At 39.8% G+C, this 22,801-nt stretch overlaps 1 protein-coding gene across 2 annotated transcripts in view; it reads left to right on the plus strand.

Annotated features, from left to right (window-relative positions):
• Camk2d (calcium/calmodulin dependent protein kinase II delta) overlaps positions 1-22,801 on the plus strand; it is a 253,170-nt gene that overhangs the window by 192,643 nt on the left and 37,726 nt on the right. For both annotated transcript variants that reach the window (XM_038311055.2, XM_038311054.2), the window contains exons 9-14: positions 7,395-7,489; positions 8,891-9,013; positions 9,797-9,880; positions 10,304-10,346; positions 13,694-13,731; positions 22,285-22,333. In XM_038311055.2, coding sequence (XP_038166983.1) covers positions 7,395-7,489; positions 8,891-9,013; positions 9,797-9,880; positions 10,304-10,346; positions 13,694-13,731; positions 22,285-22,333 — 432 coding nt within the window. The remainder of the gene's footprint in view (positions 1-7,394; positions 7,490-8,890; positions 9,014-9,796; positions 9,881-10,303; positions 10,347-13,693; positions 13,732-22,284; positions 22,334-22,801) is intronic.

Here is a 22,801-nt window from a genome sequence, read left to right on the forward strand (position 1 = left end):
TGCTAAGAAATGATGCTAGTCAATTAAAAAAAAATTCCAGAGACTAAGCTATGATTTTATGTGAACTAAGCTATAAACATTTGCTAAAACAAGGTCTTTGTCATACTAGCGGTTGACGCAGAATGGAGTGTCCCCCAGCGTGGGCACAGGGACTAAAGGAAGGCTGTGTAGTATTCGAAACATGCACTTATCTGCACTTGGGAATTCTCAAACACCGTCATTACCTTGCTTTTATGATCTCAGAGTATGATCTGCCTGATAACTGGTCTTTGAAAGCAACCAGTCCATTAGTGAGATGTAAATTGCAGACACGAAGGAAGCCAGAACGTAACACTGTGCTCTGCCATTACCAATACTAAATTGGTTTTAATGGTTTTCCTTGTATGGAGTGGCTTCCATAATTTCCTACTGGGATGAGCAGATATTTATAGACAGCACTGGATTGCTGGATTTTAGTAGTGCTCCTTCCTGAAAAATTCCTTAAAACTAAAGAAGAGAAGGAAGAGGGGCAAGTCTGTAAGCATAGGCCTGCCTTCCAGAATATATTTATGCTTCTTACAACTTTATCTGTCTCATTAGACGTCTCTCTCAATGGTCATACGTAACAGTATATCAGTGACCATCACAGAATGTACCATGACTTTGGCCAAACCCTTGAACTACTATGGAATATGTATCTTCTTTTCTTGCATAGTGAACTGTGTCTGTAGCCACATAACTCCAGGGGCATAGCCTTGTCAGGCTTCAGCTGAAATAAACCAACACTGGGCATTCGTTAGTCTGACATCCCAGCCCAGTTGTCAGTACGCTACTACTGTTAGCTCTGTGACATCCTCACACTGGGCCACCCCTTGAGAGTTTGACTGCCTCATCGTTTATCACCATCGTCGGCAGTCACCACCCAGGGGACCTTGCCTTCAAATACAATCTCTACCGCCATCCTGCTCATAACACACAGTGTTTTCTTAAACTTCTCTTAACTGAGTATGTGCAATTTCCTGAATTTGGTGCCCTTCAAGACATGAACCACAGATTACGCTTAAGTATGACCTGAAGTCTTACCAACACTTCAGCTTTCTGGAACATGCCCCAGACATACTGGATGGAATTCTCTGAGGTCATATGACCCTATAGTCCCACTCTTGGGTGTATATTCAAATGGGTTGGAAATAGAGTCTTGAAGAAACAGTGTCTGACTGTGTTCATAGCAGCATTATATCTCCACAAGGTGGTGAAGATATCTATTGGCAAGTCTATGAATTAAGCCCAAGGTCATACACAACAGAATATTATATAGCCTTAATATTTATAATTATATATCCTTAAAAAGAAAGAAAATGTTCTCACAGGCGCTACCGGATAGAAGAACACTATTGGCATTACCTTAGTAAAATAAAAGAACAGTATAAAAAGAGAAGCCCTGCGTGATTCTGTTCAGGTAAAGTATCTGGAGCAGTCTCATTTACAAAGGCCGAAAGATGAAAAGTTTTTGTGTTGCAAGACGTAAGCCTTCTGGAGACATGCTCTTCTACTTGGTACCACTGAACTGCACCCTTTAAACCATGCATCTAGTTCTTGTACAGCTTCATATTCTGCTTTTAAATATAATGCTTTCCAAAAAAAAAAAAAAAACTGTGATAGAAAAAGTCTGCCAGGTAAAGTCCAGGATCTTGTGTTTCCCAAGCCTGCCACAGGATTCTGATAAACACTACATCTGAGTCAGCCAGAGTCTCCTGTGGGACAGCAGCTTTTAGGGTTTGTACACCGCACAGCAGAGGCTGCTGGCAGCTGGCATCCAGGTTGCTGGGAGGAAGCAGCACGGAGCAGTGTGTAACCAGCACAGATGTAGGACTGACTAATAGTTATGGAGGCTGGGAGGCAAAGATGAGGAAGGCAGCATGGTGGTTCTAGTAAGGACTCTTCCAAATTACACATTGTCACCTTCTTGCTCTTATTCTTCAGCTAGTGCTTTGACATACCTCTAAAGGGCACCAATTCTTTTCCTGAGGATTCCACCCCCATGGTCTTGGCTACCTTTCACTTCCAAAAAGCATCACAAAGGGGTTAGGGTTTCAACATACAATTTTTTTGAGAGGATTCGGGCATGCAATCCATTGTATGTCCTCCTCGGTAATCTTGGCCAGATACCTGGACCTTCTATTTGGGGAAATACTGACCCTTATTATTAATCTTTGCCAACCCTATTCCATGGCATAGATAGTTCTGTCCTCTGAGAAATGGCTTTTATCCTGCTGGCTTTCATTTTTCTATGGCATGTTCCACCCATCATTTCTGTTGAGCACTTTCTTTCCTTGAACTGTATGTAGATATTTTTTTGCTTTTGTTTTTCTGTTTTGTTTGTTTGTTTGTTTATTAAGAGCATTGCAAGATCTGTGTGAGCCAGGCTTATCCCTCTGGCTAATTGTGCATGTCTAAATCCTCCTGTGGGCACACCGTATAGTGGACTCCACTTGCCAAGATGAAATGGATGTCTTGGATGATTTCTCCCTTAACTTTCCCCAGCTTCTCAACTTTTCATCCTTTTCTCTTCCATGACAGCAGTCTTTAGAATGTTTGATCATCTGTGTGATTACAGGCTTAATCATTTTTTTCTAACATTAGCTTTCATTAAAATAAGTTTGTAATGTTCTTGATAATGTAGGCTTTCTGCCTAATCAGTAATCAGTGCTTCTCAAAACTCTAATTATTCGAGCATCTCTCACCTCCTCCAAGCACACATTAACACATAAGCCAAAGAAAAATAGGGTTCCCTTCACTATGTTAAGTCCAAGGTCCTCCCAGCTCCCCCTAAGTCCAGGAAGGTGAGCTACCAAACTGACAAGGCTCACAGTGAGCCCGTCCATGCTGTAGAGGTCATGTTCATTGCCGTTGTCCTTGGTTTCTCAGTCCTCCTCCGCCGTCAGCCTTTGTCTTGGAGAGGGGTGGAGTGGTGGGGGTATGGGTGCAAGGGAGGGGAGGGAAGGGGGAGGAGATGGAAATCTTTAATAAAAAAAAGAATCTATTTTTAATAAAAGGAAAAATATTGGAAAAAAATAGGCAGCGTCATTTAACAATGTTTCACGAAACCGATTGTTTCTAAAACAGTTCTTAAGCTGTTGGTTTTAGGAATATCCAAATATACAAAAGGAGAGAGTAGCACAATGCACAGATGGGCCAAGGTGACTTCATCTTACCCTCAATTATTCCCCGATTTGAGACAGTTTTATTCCAAATCTAAAAGTCGTGCCAATATATCTGTACAAGAAAGGAATTCATTTGTAAGTGTAGAAATAATGCAACTTGCTAAAAATTTCATAGTAATAGCTAGTATAACCATCTTCACATTTTCCCTATCACTTTCTTGGTTCACAAGTTTCTTATTCATTGGTTATCTTTAGTCTCTTCCATCTCTCTTGATATGTAGGTTCCACCACTGTGTCTCCCTTCACTCATTTCCAGTGTCTTTGTCTCTCCACAGAGCACCCATAAGTGGCCCCCCTTACTACTAGTATACCACTTGCACTAGCTAATTCCACATCTTGGTCAAGGAGATTACAGGAGTATCTTGTCACTCCGGAAGACAAGAAAAAAACGTACTGGTGTTCACCAGACCTAGGAGCCGAACTCATTTCCACCTAGGAACTAAAGTACTTGCAGGGATTTTGAAAGTGTTACTCTTGGCAAGAGTTACTCTGCTAGTAACTCAACCTCTTTATCTCCTTTCCTTTATCTATAAAATGCTATTAGTAGCATATCTACCACTATATAGGATTAAATGGAGTAATGCAATAAACAAATGTGATAAACATTACTTATGAAGAAATTTTATGAGGCAGCATTATCATTATGCTACAACTCTGCTAGCCATTCCTTATTAGACCAGAACTATGATTCAGAAACCTTTGGACTCTACTGAACAAATCCAAAGAAGTCTACAGAATACTTTAAAGAAGCATTGACAATTTCACCTCAGTTATTCAATAATACTTTCTTTTCTACACCTTCAAGTCTAAAGCATTTTTTTATTTCTAAGATTTATACTACTCTATCGAGGTCTATTATCTGTAGAAACCCCTTTTATCATTTATCAAATGGCTAAATCATGAGATTGTGTGACTTTCTGGGGAGCTTTCTAGACAGAGTTATACTCAACTCAAATATGGCACTAGTGACAGATGAAAGAAAGAACTACACCAAAGTCTAAGCTGGTGAACGAGTGAGTTACTGGTACTACCTACATGAGCGTGGATGACTCAGAAGCATGCGCATCACCAAAATCTCACAAAAGCTGCAGTTCCTGAACTTTGCACCGTGTGAAGACGGCTTGACCAGTGGGAGAGTCTCCTCTCCACAGCAGGTGGTGAAAGAGGACCTTGGGAATCTTTTAAGTTTTAGGGACTTCGTCAGATACAATTTGTGAGTTGCTTTCTTCCTGACTCTTAAAGAGCCTGCTTCCAGGATAGAGAGTTTTGATACAGAACTTCTGAGCCTTAGCCAGCCTGCCTGCAGCAGTGTGGAGTGTTTTGGTCTTGATGAAATTGGTTCAGTCTGTGTAGAATATGCATTGGCAGCTCTCCCTTGGGCAAAAGGCCTTCGTGAGTTCCCGCTACCCAGAGAAGTGATTTCAGATGTCAGCCGCATACAAAAGCCCCAGGAAAGAAAAACTGGGGGTCAGAGTGCAAAATCCCTCAGTTGTGAGGTTGTTTAATCATTTTCTAACATTCTAACTCCATGTTTATAAGAGTAATGTCCAGATAACACCAGAAACTGTCGTCATTACAAAGCAAAGGTTTTTCTTCACGCCTTGAACCATAGGTGAGAACTAAAACTACTTAAAATGGGTTTCTTTTCCACTCATCCTAGAAAAATAAGTATGGTAATTGGTCATAACTCCAATGGCAATAACTCCACCACTGAACTATTCTCAGGCCAAGTGTAGACTCTAAAAATCAATTTCAAACTCTATTCCTATGAAAGTCCCAGGAGATGAAACTGTTTCTTCGAAGCCATTTTACTTCAATGGTGATTTTTTTATGTAAATATGTCCAGACTAATTGACAAGAGCAAGGATAGGCCTCCCCAACCAAGAGCACTGGAAACCAAGGGACCACAGCCGCCAAGGGAAAGAACATCTGAAGGCCCTGCTCTTCTCCCTTGACCTTCCCAGGTTTAAGAAAGCAACAAGGAGCCTGGTCTACAAGAGCTAGTTCCAGGACAGGCTCTAAAAGCCACAGAGAAACCCTGTCTCGAAAAACCAAAAAAAAAAAAAAAAAAGAAAGCAACAAGGGTGGAGCTCACAGGTGAGGCCAAGGAACCTCAGACTTTCCTCTAGAAAAGAAAAGAAACAAAGTCCTTAGCAGGTTGGAAGTGTGTCAAAAGTAACAGAAGTATATTCGAAGGCAAGTGGGACTATAATTCTGTTTTTAGGAGAACTGTATTCATATGTGGCTTCAGGCAAAGTTCTAAGTCTACAAGTATATTTTTTTAATTAAAAATTTCTGCCTCATCCCCGCCTCCCATTTGCCACCCTCCCCCCTCCACTCCGCCTCCCTCTCCAGTCCAGAGAGCAGTAAGGGTTCCCTGCCTTGTGGGAAGTCCTCCCCCCTCCATCCAGGTCCAGGAAGGTGAGCATCCAAACAGGCCAGGCCCCCGAAAAGCCAGTATGAGTAGTAGGGTCTAAATCCAGTGTCATTGTCCTTGGCTTCTCAGCAGCCCTCATTGTCCCCCATGTTCAGGGAGACCGGTTTTATCTCATGCTTTTTCAGTCCCAGTCCAGCTGGGCTTGGTAAGCTCCGAATAGTTCAGCCCCACCATCTCAGTGGATGGGAGCACTCCTCGCAGTCCAGACTTCCTTGCTCATGTTTTCCCTCCTTCTGCTCCTCATTTGGACCTTGGGAGCTCAGTCCGGTGCACCAATGTGGAGCTCTGTCTCTATCTCCATCCATCGCCAGGTGAAGGTTCTATGGTGATATGCAAGATATTCATTAGTATGGCTATAGGATCTGGCCTTTTCCGGCTCCCTCTCCTCAGCTGCCCACGGAACTAGCTGGGGGCATCTCCCTGGATACCTGGGAACCCCTCTAGAGTCAGTCTCTTAATAATCCAAAGATGGCTCCCTTAATTGGGATATATGCTTCCCTGCTCCCATATCCACCCTTCCTATATCCCAAGCATCCCATTCCCCCAAGCTCTCCCTATCCTCCCCTTGACGCTTTTCTCTCCCCATCTCCCCTTGCCCCCATCCCACCCCACCCCCAAGTTCCCAATTTTTGCCCAGCAAACTTGTCTACTTCCAATATCCAGGAGGATAACTATATGGTTTTCTTTGGTTTCACCTTCTTATTTCTTCTCAAGGATCACGAATTATAGGCTCGATGTCCTTTATTCTGAGTTCAATTCTCAGCAACTACAAGCATATTTTTAATTTAAAAGTTGCATCACATATTGACTATTAGTGCAGTTACTCTTCGGTAGATGGGTTCTATATCTGCAGACTCAACCAAGCATACCTACAATATTTGAGGGGAAACATACAATCACATCAGTGATGTGCGCAGATGTGTTCCTTGCCTCTAAACAGCACAGCATGGCACAGCAACTCTTTCAGAGCATTCGCTTGACTATTTAGGTTAAGAAGCCTATAGATTATTTCATATACACAGAATTGCATAGATTAGTGAATTCCACAATTATATTAAACAGACCTGAGCATGCACAGACTTTGATATCTGTGGGGTGATCCTGGAACCAGTCTCCTCTGTGTACCAACAGTGCCTTTAGTTGCATATTTTTGCAATAAATTGCAAATTGTATTACAACTTATGTACACATGACTTTGGACTTTTCATGCAATTTCACCCTTCCCTTTCCTTTCACTTACCTATAATATATACATCTTTGGTGAATTCTGTTTGATAGAAAAAAAACTTTTAGTATTGAAAACTCATATTATTGAAGAGAAGATGGTTATGTCTTTTGTATATTATCTGCAACCTAGGGGCAACTGGTTATTTAGAGTATGAATTTGTAACCAGGACATTACATTCAACTAAGGTCCTTATTGTCAGGCAATTAGTAGGAGTAGACAGTAGAAAGTTAAGCATCAACCTCTATAGAATCTATATGGAAAAGAATTCAGGGAGGCAAAAAAAAATTGTCCTCCAAAATGACAGGAGTAGTCCATCTTTAGGTGTTGCCCTGTCTGCCTCTTTACAATACTTTGTCCCATGAAGTGGAATGACAAGGTGTCAGAGTGGAGCACATGGGAGGGAGTACTGGAAGGGAGGCCTCAGGACAGGTTACCGTGTCTCTCTGAAGTCACCTCCGCTTCCTCAATGTCTTCACACCACAGGGGTCAGCCACATTTGACTCGTTGTCTCTTACGATCTCCGCAGGTGTCATCCTCTACATCTTGCTGGTGGGGTACCCACCCTTCTGGGATGAAGACCAGCACAGACTGTATCAGCAGATCAAGGCTGGAGCTTATGATGTATGTAATAAGTATTCATACAACTTTGGATGAGGGTTGCTTGGTTTACTGCCAGGGCCAAGGGTTGTTCTTCTTATTGTTTTAATAACAATTTTATATTTTGTCATTTGACAACCAGTGTGAGGCAAATATCTCTTAGCATGTGAAGAACATTATATCTAATATAAAATATACTTATGTACAAGGAAGAGTAACTGAAAATTAGTTATGATAAGCAATGGATTGGTGTAAAATGTTTATAGTTTCAGACCACAAATTTAAGTCATTATAACTAAAACTCAAACACATCTTTGTTAAACAAAATAGGAGCCATTATAAGCAATATTTTTGACAGTGAGAAGCAAGTTTATTTTTGTTGTGTAAAATTCATGTTTCAGGAGTCACTGAACTTTGGGGAAGTGTTTCTGCATCCTGTTGCTTGTAGAAGTGTTTTTGAATGCTTGAAGATGTGTGGTCAGTTTGCGAGAGTCCACGTGGCTGAACCAGATGAGTTAACACGTCACAGCCCAATTTGTTCAACTTCTGAAACATTGTGCCATGTGTGTCAGGTGGGGGTTGTCATGAATCATAGCGTAGCTGTAGGTACTGCATTTCTGGGTGTATCTCCAATTTTCTGAGCATACTTCTCAGATGTAATGGTTTCCTGGAGTTCAAGAAGTTGTAGTGGATGTGATTGGCTGTGACCACAGCCTTATTTTGGGGGGCAAATTTGGCCTTGGCATATGCTTTGGATCTCTTTCTTAGTACAGCCACTATCCAGCCAGTTCTTGTATACAGTCTACCAGTCTACCCTTTCTTCCTATCACCGTATGATAAGAAGTGGTTTCTTGTTGGGTAGAATGAGAGATGATCGCAGCTCAAGATAATTTCTTTCTCCAGTCAGCTCATGGGGCCCATTTGTGATCATGGCTGTCTTGCAAGCATTATTTCTAATTAAGTGTTTTAGAAATTCACACATTAATATTTCATACATGCTCATGTAAAAACCAGTGGACCAAATTGAAAAAAGGAACTATGACCAGCTTTATCTTGTTAGTTATTCTTTTTATAGCACTAGTCATTGGTGTGAATTGATCTATTTTTTTAATAATGAGGACATTTATGAAGCAATACACTGATTGCAGAAATGAGGAATATGTTTGGCTTTTCTCTATGTGACTCAGGGTGTGTGTGTGTGTGTGTGTGTGTGTGTGTGTGTGTGGTTGTTGTTGTTGTTGTTTAAGACAAGATTTCATGCATACCAGGCCATCCTTGAGCCTGAGCTCTCTGTGTAACCGAGGGTTGACGGGAAGTCCTGGACCTCTGCCTCTGCTTCCCAGTGTTGGGATTATAGACCTGTACCTACATGCCTGGCTTGTGTGTCTGTCTTTACAAATGTCTTACTAATTTTTATCTTTGAAGTTTCCATCACCAGAATGGGACACAGTGACTCCTGAAGCCAAAGACCTTATCAACAAAATGCTTACTATCAACCCTGCCAAACGCATCACAGCCTCTGAGGCTCTGAAACACCCATGGATCTGTGTAAGTCACTTTTCCATATGCCCTGGGAGCCAAACCAAAAAGTAAAATCTTAGTCAGTTTTTATAGATTTTAAATAATCTTTCAAAAAAAGATGACGCTTAATGCATTTTTTGTCTCATGGTATTTAAGAAATGAATTTTATAACAGTGAAAGCCACCATTGCCTATAGCAAACTCAAAATTGTATAAATGGCTAAATAAGTATTGTTGACAATAACAGGAATAAGTAATTCCCATGCCAATTATTGATTAGACTCATGAGCAGGGGATAAGAAAATGATACTAGGATATTGTATCCAAGAAAGAAAATTTTGACAGAGTCCAAATATTTATCATTAAAGAGCTTTAAAAAATGTGTGAGGTTTAGAAGCTAGAGGTAGTTTTAGGTAGTCTGAGTTTCTTGCAGAAGCCCTTAGGAAAAACAAATCATAAGGGGATCTAAAAACTCCAGGAAGTTCCTAGGGTTGATAATGAAATATTTAGGTAATGATAAAATGCTAAGCAAATGGAAGGTATTCTAATAGAAATGCAATGGAATGCTTACTAAAATGATGATTTGAGGAGTTAATGATCTTCATTTCTGTACCTTCTCTTTGTCAGTGTTTGATCAAAGTCATTCATAGTCTTTATGAAATCATGTTTTGTTGTAGGTTACTTGGGCAGTTGGATCCTTGCAAGTTGCCTGTATGGGTACAGGCGCCCTTAGGAAAGATTGGAGGAGACTCTTTATTGTCTTTGGTATGCTTTAACTACCCTTAAGTTGCTCTCTCCCCTCTTCTTCCAGCAACGTTCTACTGTGGCTTCCATGATGCACAGGCAGGAGACCGTAGACTGCTTGAAGAAATTTAATGCTAGAAGGAAATTGAAGGTAAGAAATTTGACAATGTTGTGTGGTGGGGTTGGGAAGGTTGATTTGGTGAGGTAGGGAGAAAAGTACTGTGAGGGAAGTTTTACCAGAGCTTTTGATATTGTTGACCTCAACAGTTAGTCCTGCTGGACCTGCAGGAAACTAGGGGTGCTCCGTAATCAAGCTTGGGGTGAGAAGTGGGCTGGATGTGGTAGTGTATGCTGTGGTTTCTCTCCTTGGAGGAAACAGCTGTGCAGTTAGATCTAAATCTGACTCAGACCGTTAGAGCTGTCCCAGCATCCTGAGAACCACAGACTAGGGTTCTCAGGAAGCCAAAAGGAAAAAAAAAAATAAAACCAGGAGATTTGTTAGTCCCTGCTATGTATTTTTGGGTCAGAGATTTGTAGAGGCAATTATGATCTTGATCTCTGTTTTCTTTGATAGGGTGCCATCTTGACAACTATGCTGGCTACGAGAAATTTTTCAGGTATACATATTTGAACTCTGCTCTTTGTCTTCAGTCCTTCTCTAGTATTTGTGTGTGTGTGTCTTTAAAGGAATTTAGAAAGTCTAGTAACTACAGATAGTTATCTCTCTCACACACACATATACATACATACACACACATACATATATTTAGAAAGAGAGAGTGAGGGGAGAGGGAGGGAGGGAGGGAGGGAGGGAGGGAGGGAGGGAGAGAGAGAGAGAGAGAGAGAGAGAGAGAGAGAGAGAGAGAGAGAGAGACTCCTTATGCTCCTGTGGCTGTCTGTAGGACTCCACCAGACTGAACACCCACTGTCAAATGCTGGGATTGCACAAGTTTATCTATGTCTCATTTTAAAGCTGAGCATTTCAAACCTGTAATTTATTATTGATGGATGTTTCATAAATAACTATAAGGGTGTTTTATCTCTGGTTACTATAAGGAATTGCAATAAGAAAGACTTTTAAAATAAGGCATCTTGTGGAACCCCATTCTTGTAAGCCTAGTTCTTTTTTGTGTCTTCACATTCCTTAAGACTAATTACAAGGGCTGAAACTGTCTAATGAGGAATTGCAGGGAACCGACCACATGGGCACATGGGGGTGAAATCCAATAATAGTATTCCTCAAAGTGATCACATCAGGGGAGATAGCAGGGGACAAAAAAATAAAAAGAAAAACTTGCATATGAACTAAATTCAGTCAAGACATTTTCTTCTTTAAAGTGACTCTCCAGGATGGAGACACAGTGTGTGTTACTTCCAGAAAATTATTTTTTAAGATTTGGAGCCTTTAGAATTATCTAAAATCAATAGCCATCCAAAGTCAAATGTTGGTAGGTGCTAAGCAGACATGTGTGGAGTAGACTGAAGCAGCAACTAAGATCCATTTGATAAATTTATAATTTGGGATATGTCGTCAGGTGGTGTATATCAATCCCAGTACTTGAACTCAGTGAGTTCAAGGCCAGCCTGCTCTATATAGAGAGACTCTTTTAAAAACAAAAGGAAACCCTTTTAGTTCAGATGTTCAGTCTTAGAACCATTATCAAAAAAACGTGTTACTTTTGCTTTTGGATAGTGATGTGCAGCATTTGGCGACCTGTTCTGACTTCATGTTCCCTAACCCAGATGTTAAAGTGATAATCAGACAGCCATCATCATATGAGTGTCAGACATCCTTCAGCTGATTCCTAGTTATTGCTTAGACCTCTGTTAACAGGTCATCCCCCCACCCTTCCTACTTAGAAGCAATGAGAAACGATAGGCTGGTAAGCAGCGATCTCTCCGTGGCAGCATGGTGCTACACATTCAGGGGCCGTGCTGCCCAGCTGTTACACGTTCTGTCCAATGTGCTTGGTCTGACAAGCCATGCCACTCCCTTGTTTTATAAATACCTGGTGAACGTGATTGACATTTATGTGGGTGAGTTTAATGTCAGTTCAGTAAGCATTAACCCATATGTATATATGACCTTAAACGAAATAGCTATTTCCCTGTGGCCCAGAGCTCAGTGAATCATAGAAATATGCATTTATATAGTATATGTTGATGGTGAAGAACTGCCTTTTTAAAGATTTTCCAGAATTGAAATAACATATCTGGCTGAAGGTTTACGTACAGCCTTAAATGTAAATTGGGTCTTTATTAATAGTGCTTATACCCATTGGTAGATGCTGTAGTTTACCACATGTGTTTCTTTTCACCAATTATGCAAACTAAATACCATGACAAATGTGTGGACTTTGTAATGTCTCTGAATGGTTTTGCACGAAAAATCCAACGTTTGTACCCATTTCTCCTACATCAGCTGAACAGCACAAGACTCCGTTACATCTTCTAGTCCGTCCTGTTGTTGCATTTTAGTCTCGAGTATCGAGTATGTTCTTCATTCTGTTCATTGCCAAACGTGCTCTTTAAAGTAACCATCCGTATTATGTGGTTGTAAAGCTGTTTCTATTTCTTCTTTTCTCCCTGAATGTGGAATATATTTCTTGTGAGGTAAGGCAGTAGTCACACAAGGGTTGGCTCTGCATCTCCCAAGCCAGACCGCTTCTTACCCCAAATCATTGTCTTCTTTTTGCTTGCCACTTCAATTCAAATTATCCTGTTTGTTTTCTAACTTATTAATGGCCGCGGGAGTTCACTGGTGCTCCTTTTTAACTACAGACAACCAGTACCATAACCAAGGCAACCACTGAATCTCCATTGATAAAAAATTAATAGCATCGTTGCTAAAAACCAGACAAAATTCATATTTGTGTCTTTTGAATAAATTTAAAGTGTTGCCAGATTGGAAACTAAAAGTAAAAAATCACAAAGCAAAGGAATATCAATAAATGAAATGTTCGTGTAGTTTAGTTACGGCTAGGTGGTTCATTTCAAATGTCGTGCTCTGTGTGCTTAAATGACTGCATATTAACATAAAATGGAACTGTGTGTACTTTGTCCTCCATATCTGTGAGTGTTCTACACCAGTGTACTAATTATCATTATAGCTTTAACTGGCTGTTCACTGTGTATGTGCACATTTTTAAAAGGATGCTGTCTAGTTTTAATAGACCGAGGAAATTTGTTAACAATGGAAGCCATGCTTAAGCCTCCTGGGAAAAGGAAGTTTTCTATGAGAACCTACACCCTAAAGATTTCATTTTATTTTAGATCTTGTTTCAGATGTTATGGTTTTTAATTGTTCAATTCAAAGACCTTCATTTAGGAAGCCTTTGTATTCTGATTTTAAGTCTAAATGAACACAGAATGCATTTTTGTATTATCATATGCTAAGCATTTAAAAAATTTGCTCCTGGTCAATAAGGTACCATTTGCTGTTATATAGATATTTGTATATTGAATCCAACTGAAATTCTCTGATTTCAAAAATAAAGGAAGTACATTGTTTAGCCAGAGCAAATTTTTGTGAATGAGATTTCAACCTCTGGAAAGAGGGGCTTCAGTGGCAGAACTGACATGCTCACCAGACATGGTAGTGGGTCTGCCGGCTGGTGTCTAGAGACCAAAACCAACTTTCTGGATTATGAAGGATGGTCCAGTAAAAGTTCCAGTATCCTTTTCAGGACCAACAGTGACATAAAGTCTTGTGCACAACTGGCAAAGTGTTCCATTTCATGCCGTGAACTATGTAAGAATTGATCTCTAAATTTGCTGTGGTGAAACCAGAAAAGCGATACTGTATTTCCGTGTCCTGTAAGCTCTTGCTCATCGGTGTGACCTTGAAGGCTTGGTGTGTGTTGATCATTACTCAGCAAAGGTGGCAGGAAACGATAACTTGATTTGTCATCTCACTGTGGCTTTGTGGATAACTCACTGAGGTGATTTTACTCTCATTTTGCAGCAGCCAAGAGTCTGTTGAAGAAACCTGATGGAGTAAAGGTAAGTTAAGTGGCTGTCTTAAACTATCTCTGACTTTCAGATGCTGGAGAATTTAAATGTTACCTGCAAATCCCAAGTCCATATAGCTTCTGTATTTTACAGTTCCCTAAAGAAGGTACAGGCTGAAGCACAAGATAGTTTAATACACAAACATGATTATCATTGATGCTAGCATTCAATCATTTCATTAGATTATATATTAACTAGGAAAAGCAATACCTACTATATAAACTGATGTCTAAGTCTCTCTACCTCTCTACAGTTCCAAGCCACTCTGGTGACCTAAAAAGCTGCAAAAAACAATTGCTTTTATGAGTATTTATGATGTGCACTTGAAGCCTTCCAAGACCTGGGAACAAACTCAGTTGGCCTGAGAAATCAGGGCATTGGTGACTAAGTGCCCCATTTGGGAAGGGTGTTTGTTTTTTTTAAAATCCCATAACTTTTTTGTGCTTCAGTCATAATTATTAGAGATATATTCAAGGTGACTACCCTTTACAGATACTAGGAAAGCCTTCTAAGAAAGATGGCGACAAAATATTTTTACTTTCTTCTATTTCTAACCAGTATAATACAACTTTCTTTCTAATGATAATATCTTTAATAGAGAGTAGCCTATTTTCATAATAATCTTTGTTATTTTTTCAGAATATCACCTATATGTCTTGTTAATGGTTTTCTCTCTTTTCCAATGGCAGATGCATACATTCCTCCACAGGTCAACCCTCCTGGGAATTAGTTAATAGTCTAACCGTTGAACTGGACCCAATCAGATGGCCAGTTCATACTGAAAATGTAACATAGAAAAGCGTTTGTCAGTTGGTTCCTAAATTCAAATAGAGTCATTGCTCTATCACCTGTTTGCGTGTGACTTGAGAATTTTCAGCTCTGAGGTCACTATGCCCTGTGCTTGCTAGGTCGCCATTTCCCATTCTTCAAGCTAACTGTACCTTCCTTCTGCTTATTTTACTCATTTTAGACTCCAATAATGACAGTGGCTATCTGTCTCTTCCACAGTGTGACACTGGTGGAAATTTTAAGTTTCCAGATGTTTCCCTGTGGTCTTTCTATACTGCTCAGGGCTGGAGAGTTCACCAGTCCAATGGACAGTTATTCCCACTGTTATCCTGATGAAGAAAATGTTTTGAGAGCAGTTTCCCTCCAGTCAACTGACAACAGCTCTTCAACGGCAAAATGATTATGTATTCCCTGCTTTGGTCATGCTTTTGTTTTCTCTTCCTTTCTCTTTGACTGGTCAATTCAGAAAAGGAAGTCCAGTTCGAGTGTTCAGATGATGGTGAGGATCTGTGTCCGCCAGAGTTCTCCCTGGGAAAAATACACACTTAGAAATGAGACAGTCTCACTTACCTGAGTTAATGGAGTAGAAAAGAGTAAGAGCATCATAGGTCAGCGCTAATCGGCACGCATAACATGCTCCTCTGCTTTCACATTACATTGTTTTTCTCTGATAGAATTTTTTCAGGTAAATAACAAGTTGAACCCTTACCCATACTCTGTTAATGAGTTTCATCGTCTGTGAGATCAAAGCCAATTTTCTCCTTGAGAATAAAGAAGCCAGGACACAGGGAATGTTTACTCATACAGGAAGAAATGCTGTAGGGTTATCCTTTAATTGATACTCATCAGTAAATTCAGATATAACTTAATATACTTGCCTTGAGTTTACAAATAATGTGAAAGTGATTTCAGCATGGGTCCATTCTAGCTAAGCTTCTTTAAAAGGAGTATGTGTTAACTGAATGAATGCAACACCTTGTTCACGCCACCTGAGAGTAATACTGTATCATTTAAATATACGATTGCATTCAGGTTTCAAACAACAAAAATACATTGCTTCCATGATATAAAGTACATAAATTCACATGTACATTTAAAAGACAACTATGGTTGAACATGGTGCTTGATAACTGACTCTTTAAAAGCTAGTTCTTCTGGCTTTTACTTAGAAAATAATTTATTATTTCGGTATAATATCATATATATCTCCAAAGCATGGTGGTGTGTCTGTTTTCATGTATGAACGTGGTTAGAGTAGTCGGGCACTTTGACAAGTTTGTGTGCATTTAGATACAAATAAATCACATTCTTAGCAGCTGTATCCTAGGGAAAAGTCTGTCTCCTCTCAAAACAGGAAGAAGAGTATTCCAGAGACTTTCTCTCTCATTTGCATCTACTGATAAACCCTAAACCCATTAAGGACACGTGGCACTTTCATCACATGTCCTCTTGGCTGGACAAAAAGTGGCTGTGCTTCAAATAATCTTTTTTAATAGGAAGCTACTTGTGGTCATCCTTCTATGTCTCATGCAGCCTGTAGCAACCTGAACACATTCTGGTCCCTCTGTAGCTGGCTCACATATACCCTTGCCTCCCATATCTTTTTGACTGTTGCACACACAAGTCTAATCTTTAATAAGTTATCTAAGTAAAGGGAATTTTCAACACTTTCTCTCGTTTTGCATAACGCAGAGCACTCTTTCATAGCTTATTAAATTGTACTCGTACCAGCAACCACACAAAGTGAATGAAAACAAAAGCCAAGCATATACCTGTGTTAATTTCTGTTCCCTTGTGTCTTTCTCTCAGTGACAGCCCCCAAACAGCCTGTAGGCCTAAGGTTAAACTAACGATTAAACCCAAATAATGACTTGTGTTATAACTTATAAATAATCATTTGTTATGCAGTCCATGTTCCTCTCTAAGTCCCCAGGTATATTTTCATTCATATTAAAACTATGGATGGATCGCTTTAGTAATAATATACAATGCAAATACCTATATAACTTGATATGCACAACTGGATGTGAATTTAAGTTTCTGTCTGATAACCATAATGTAATATGTCATGCATGGGTTTAAAATAATATCAATTATTCCATCTCAGTATTTTATTCTTTAGTGTAAAACTCAACAGAGCTCTAAGCCCCCACATGTCTACACAGAGTCTTCTCTGTGGGCCATTGCCATATTTATCGGTCCCAAGAGCTCCTTTGGAAACGTGGTTCCCACGGTAGCAACCACATCTCCTTTAAGGATAAACTCGCCTGTGTTGATGCAAGGGTTTGGTCCCACCGGATGCACTAGGCAAGAATAATGGAACAGTCACAAGCTGCTGAGCTGTCTCTCGGGCAGCTGTGGACAAGAAAGTCCCTTCACACCCAGGCTACAGAATGCAGTTTGATTTCTTCCACTTATCAAAGAAGATGTATTCCTAAAGGAGACCCAAACTTACCATTTTCAATAAAACACTTTAATGTCTGCACTTTGCCAGAAGAGTCAGAATTTTAATTGGATACCTGGTAAACAAAGTAATGATAGCTCCCCCGGGAAAGATGGTCTGTGTGTGTCTTCAGGCTCAAGAAGAAAATAAGAAGAAGAAAATGTAAGCTAATAAAGGAACGTGTGAATAGCTGAAATGTGGAGACAGGCTGGATCTAACTAGAAGAGTATGAAAGTGGCTACAGCCTCCTCATACTCTGCAGCTTGGTTTGGGCTCACTGAAGCCACGCAGAAGAGGCAGCATGCTCAGAGCAGCCACCACTGATCTCCTTCTCTCATCGTAGAGTCCCAGGCTGCGTGGGATCTTCAGGGACTAGATGTGCCCTTCCGTTTGTGTCCGCATCCATCTCCAGTGGCTCTTTATTTTCATGTCTGTATTTCCATGTAGACATGCTCCTTGTAGACATTGGCTACTCAGAAGATTAAGGCATCTCTGTTTCTATTTTCTGCATATCCACAGATAAACAACAAAGCCAACGTGGTAACCAGCCCCAAAGAAAATATTCCTACCCCGGCGCTGGTATACCTGGACTCTTGTACCTTTCTTCAGTTCTGCACTGTTTGCTGTTGTTTCTCTCGTTTGCTTTCACTAAATCAGTATCTGTGTATCAATACTTCTTTTGTTGTTAGGTTGTTTTGTTTTTGTTTTGTTTTTGTTTTCCTTTCAAATTCAGAAGAAAAGTTTACATGGTTTGATTTCCTTTTCTTGAGCTAGTTGTCAAGCAGTGTGTTTCTAACATGAGCCTTATCATTTCATTGTGGGACCTCATGCTTTTCTCTGTAGTTGGAATTCTTGCATGCTGGCTTGGAAACGCAGCAGAATGCGCTTTGGTTTCTCTTAGCTCTTCCGGTGATGGTTGCTACAGGTCTTGCAAACAATGGTTTCTCTTTCTGCCAAGAAAGTGTTGACATCAAGGAGAGCTAACAGGATTCTTGCAAGAGGACATAAAAAGTAGACCTTATTCAGAGTTCCCATTTCTTTCGCACTGAAAGACAACATGGCTTTGCAAGACTTTACTTGCTGAGATAAAGAGGCACTGCATAAGTCAAAGCTCTCTGTTTATAGTGTTTCCAATTAATTGTCCAATTAAATTGTTCACTTTCTTCCACAGAACGAGAGGGTGTAACACAGAAGTTTAAACTATCAATGACAGTTTTGGCCATTTCGGTCAAATATACATAACTAGCAGCTAAGTCAGTTAGTTCTCCACATAGGAGTAGTGTTACGCTGCAATGCAGAATCTGAATACTGACATTTAGTACAGAGGGATATATAAGATTTTCTTCAAATGTTTTCATAATTTGTCTTATGATTCCTAGAGATTACTTTTACTCATTACTATGCCCAGACTGGTATTGTCATTGTCTTAAAAATGTTAGGCATTATGTTACTTGAGTTAGCCAATTGGAGATTTGATTTAAAAACATTTGAAGGAAAAGACAAGATAGAGGGTTATCGGGGCTGAGAGCATAGCTTAGTGGGAGAATATTTTCTTAACTTAGAAAAGAAACCCTGGGTTTCAATCCCTACCCCTGTAAAAGGGAAAAAATGTTTTCTTAAAAATGGGTAAGAAAAAAAAGGGGGGGCCAAAAAAGATAGTGGCTTCTCTACTAGTGAGGTCAGTTTCCCAGCTCAGACCCCAGATGGGAAGAAAGGAAGCAACAGTGGTGTTTTTTCTAAGTGTCCCTTGGGGACGTTCCCCTGGAGAAGGCTGGCCATGGTTACAGCCACTCACAGGTGCTAAAGTTACCATTAATGTCCGCACCAAGCACGCTGTCACTGTGTGAACATTCCGTCTCTTTTTTTAACATCAGTATTTGAATATGCTTTCCACTTAAGAATTTTTTTCACAGAAAACCATATGAAAATAATAGTTGCTTCATGGAAAAAGATTACCTAACAACTTACTATTCTGCATATGAAGCTCATAAAGCAGAACTTTTCCTTTCCACGTGAGTAGTATATATATAGAATATATCAACAGCGTTACTAATGATAGTGTTTCATGATTAGTTCTAAAAACACTTAAACTTTTTAAGTATTCTTTAGATTGTTTTTTCTTGAGCTTTAGACTGTATTCGTTTGGACAGTTTTGTAGGGGCTTCTGTTTTGTTTTTTAAAGTGTGGTCCAGTATTTCAGGATTCTCCATGGGTATTCAACTATGTGTTGATTATAATAACATCAGAGTCCACTCCCAAGGCAATACAGCTGAAAAGAAAATACCTTCACAAAGAATTTGATGTCATCTGAAATACTTCCATTTCTGGCATCCTTGGCCAATTATTGTGAGCTAGACAGCAACAGAGTATTCAGTAGAGAAGAAAAGACAGGTCTGCCTGGCTTAGGGCCTGGTGAAACAGCAGGTGCCTCTTTAGATCTCCAAACTGCAAAGCCCTGCCTGTTTGTTCATCTATCAGGAATAAGGTCTCCTGCATGCTGCTTCTGGGTAGGGAGGTGCCTGATCTCACAGGCTCACCAGGGAGGCCTCCCCAGAGATCCTGTCGGCTGTTGACAGCCCTTGACATGGCTTTAGCTCTTACCACTCTTCAGTCTTGTCTGTTGGCTCACTCTGCTCTGTCCCACAGACTAGTAAGAATGTACTTACCAATACGAACTGTTTCTTTCTCTATTTTGTTCTCACTCAGGAGCCCCAAACTACTGTAATCCACAACCCTGACGGAAACAAGGTATTCAGAAAGAATCGACACCATTTGCTTTGATAAGATTGCACATCTCATCAAACGCCCTGTCCAAAACTGATTCATGGTCTCAAGTGGGAAAGAAAAACTTGGCCCTCTTTCCATCATGTGCTCTTTTGTGCCTAAGTAGTCTAGAATTATACATAGACTTCTTTCAGATCAAAAAGGATGGCATCCTGAAAGAGAAATCAGTGATCCCTTAGTAAATAAAAAAAAAAAAAAAAAAAAAAAAAAGGGTCAGGTTAAATCTTTCTGTTGAGATGACTGTACCTTAGGCAATTCCATGTGGTCTTTTTACTTCTCTGTGCCTGTTTGCTCATTGTGTGATAAACACTCATAGCATGAAATTTCAGAATTTCCTGCTATCCTTCCATTGTCTTCAAGTAGAATGACTTTGTTTCTTTTCTCCTAAAACTTGTTTCTGAGCTTTTCAGTTGTCCCCTGCTGTCACCGTGGCTTTGTTGGTGCTGTTGTTGTTTGCTTGTTTTTCAGTTCGCTGTTATTGATGATATTGTTGGTGCTGTTACTGTTTGCCGTGAATGGGAAGAGAATCAGGAATTCCGTTTCTTGCTAAATATGTTTGTTGTCCATCTATACAAATTATAGTAACAGATATTAAAGGATTATGCTGAATGAAGACTAATGTGTTCTACCATTTATAAACTATGTGTATACTGTGTTCATACCAACACTTGCATACATGTCTGAGGGATTAAAAGAAACATTTTTTATATGTGTTCTCTGTCCAGCTTATCACTTGTTATACACTATCATATCTGAGGGGAGAAAAAAAAATGCATGACTTTTTTCTAAGGTGCTGAATACAGTCACAGGTCTTTCCCTTCCTGTAATCAACAAATGTTGGAGGCTCAGGAAATACATTTCATCTCTGGTTCAATATTTCATTGACCCATGTTGAAAACGAAATGTTTTGTGTCTTAATCTGAGATGTACGTTAGTGTCGTGACAGTGGAGATGTTCTAGGTCACCAGGAAGAGTTGAGGTAGTCAGGGCCAGCGCAAATGAGAGCAGTCCCATTAATGGCACTATCAGATGGAAAACCAGGCGTAGCAGCTGGAGTGGACACTGCTGTAGTTCTAGCTCTGGCGTTTGTAAGAGTTTCTGCATGGTATTATTGCCTACATGAATTCATTTCTTTTTATGTGCATGGTTTAACCTTCATTTTGTGTTTAATTCTGAATGCCACGTCACATTAAAGAAATGCATGAAGTTTTTTCCTTGGTTTTGTATGTGTGGAGACTCTGGACAGGAGCGAGTTTATTGCTTTAATTTAAATATTACATATGAGCGGGGCGGTGGTGGCACACGCCTTTAATCCCAGCACTCGGGAGGCAGAGGCAGGCGGATCTCTGTGAGTTCGAGACCAGCCTGGTCTACAAGAGCTAGTTCCAGGACAGGCTCTAAAGCTGCAGAGAAACCCTGTCTCAAAAAAAAAAAAACCAAATAAATAAATAAATATTACATATGGTATTTATATAAACAGATAGCTTTCCAAAAATGCCTAATCTATAAAAGGACACTGGCAGAGATTATTATTATTATTACCTTCCCAACCTGTTTTCCATTCACTGAATATATAGCTATTGCCTGGAACTTTGGTCCAAATTATTTTCAGCTCTGGTCTTCAATCATTCCAAGTGGAAAATGAAAATTAATACTTCTGAACACTGTAACATGCCTTTGCTGGAAAATACTTCACTGGTGCATTTTAATGTAACTAATTTTAAAGTATTTTAAGAAATGTATTTTAACCACCAGCATCTGCAGTGCACTTTCTAGTGTGCTTACTACTCTTCACCTTAATTTGTAGTTTTACAAAGAACTTTGTCTTTTCATTGTGGAAAGAGATTTTCTTTTGAATGACTGATTGTTTCTGAGTTAGAAAGGAATGAAATGAAAAAAGTCTCGCAGCCCTTGAAAATAAATGATTTATTATGATTCCACTGTCCTAAACATACACCCGAAACAGTTTCCAACAACTCTGATCAGCCTGGCTCAGCTATAGCCCCAGCTTCTGAATCAAATGCTGGAGGAATGTCTTTTCTCTACAAAGCAGGAAGGTAGACATATAGCCCCAAATTCTGCGCTTGACATAGTGCCCAACACAAAGAAGGTGCTCTTCACTGATTGGTCTGTTAGAAATAAAACCATGCATTCTAAGTTTCAATGTTATTCTGCTAAAATATTCCATTTTTCCTCCTAAAAACATAGTGTGAGATACTAGAATCATCTTACTGAACTCATCTTACTCGATTCTTAAATAAAGTACATACGTTTTCTGCTTCTGCACCTCACCTGGGTTCATCCTGCATCAGTGACCAGGTGGCCAGAGTACTCCCTGTGACATGTTTGCAGCGTATGACATCTTGTTTCTGTTGAAAATCACATGATGCATTTGTCCATTTGCATGTCAGCGTATTCACACAGCCTGCTGAAGAAATTTGCATGATATGTATGTTCCACCAGCCGAGTTTGTCAGAAGAATCAGCTTTCTCTGTGTGACGCTCTAAACTGTCTTTTCTTCTGAACAGGAGTCAACCGAGAGCTCCAACACCACAATTGAGGATGAAGACGTGAAAGGTAGGCTGGGACCAAAACCTGGGAAGGCCCTAACTGAGAGCTCCACGTGCATTTAGCAAAGCTTGTTCCAAGTGATCAATAAGTGTAGATCACAAAGAAAGCTTATCCCAAAAGAAATTCATTTTCATTTTGTGAATTCATTGTTCTGAATAGTGAACCACTATGAATATGTCAATGTTTTTCACATTTTATGTGTTTTAAATTGAAACCTGTGATCTGTGAAAGCATCCTGTTGACATCACAGCTAACGATGACTGATGTTAAACACGTCAGTCAAACGCAGCATACAATACATATGCACTTTAGGTATATCATTAAAATTTGTATAGAAGACTGTGTTCCAGATTATATTCAAAGGAGGTGGTCTGAAATATACTAGTGTTTTCTCAAACTTTTGATTGAATGGCATTCTGTTGAATGCCTGTGGAACTTTATCTTTGGAAGTCTTTTGCCTAGGCTTCATACAAT

This window comes from Arvicola amphibius, chromosome 14, assembly GCF_903992535.2.
Source record: "Arvicola amphibius chromosome 14, mArvAmp1.2, whole genome shotgun sequence".
In the NCBI taxonomy this organism is placed as follows: Eukaryota; Metazoa; Chordata; class Mammalia; order Rodentia; family Cricetidae; genus Arvicola; species Arvicola amphibius.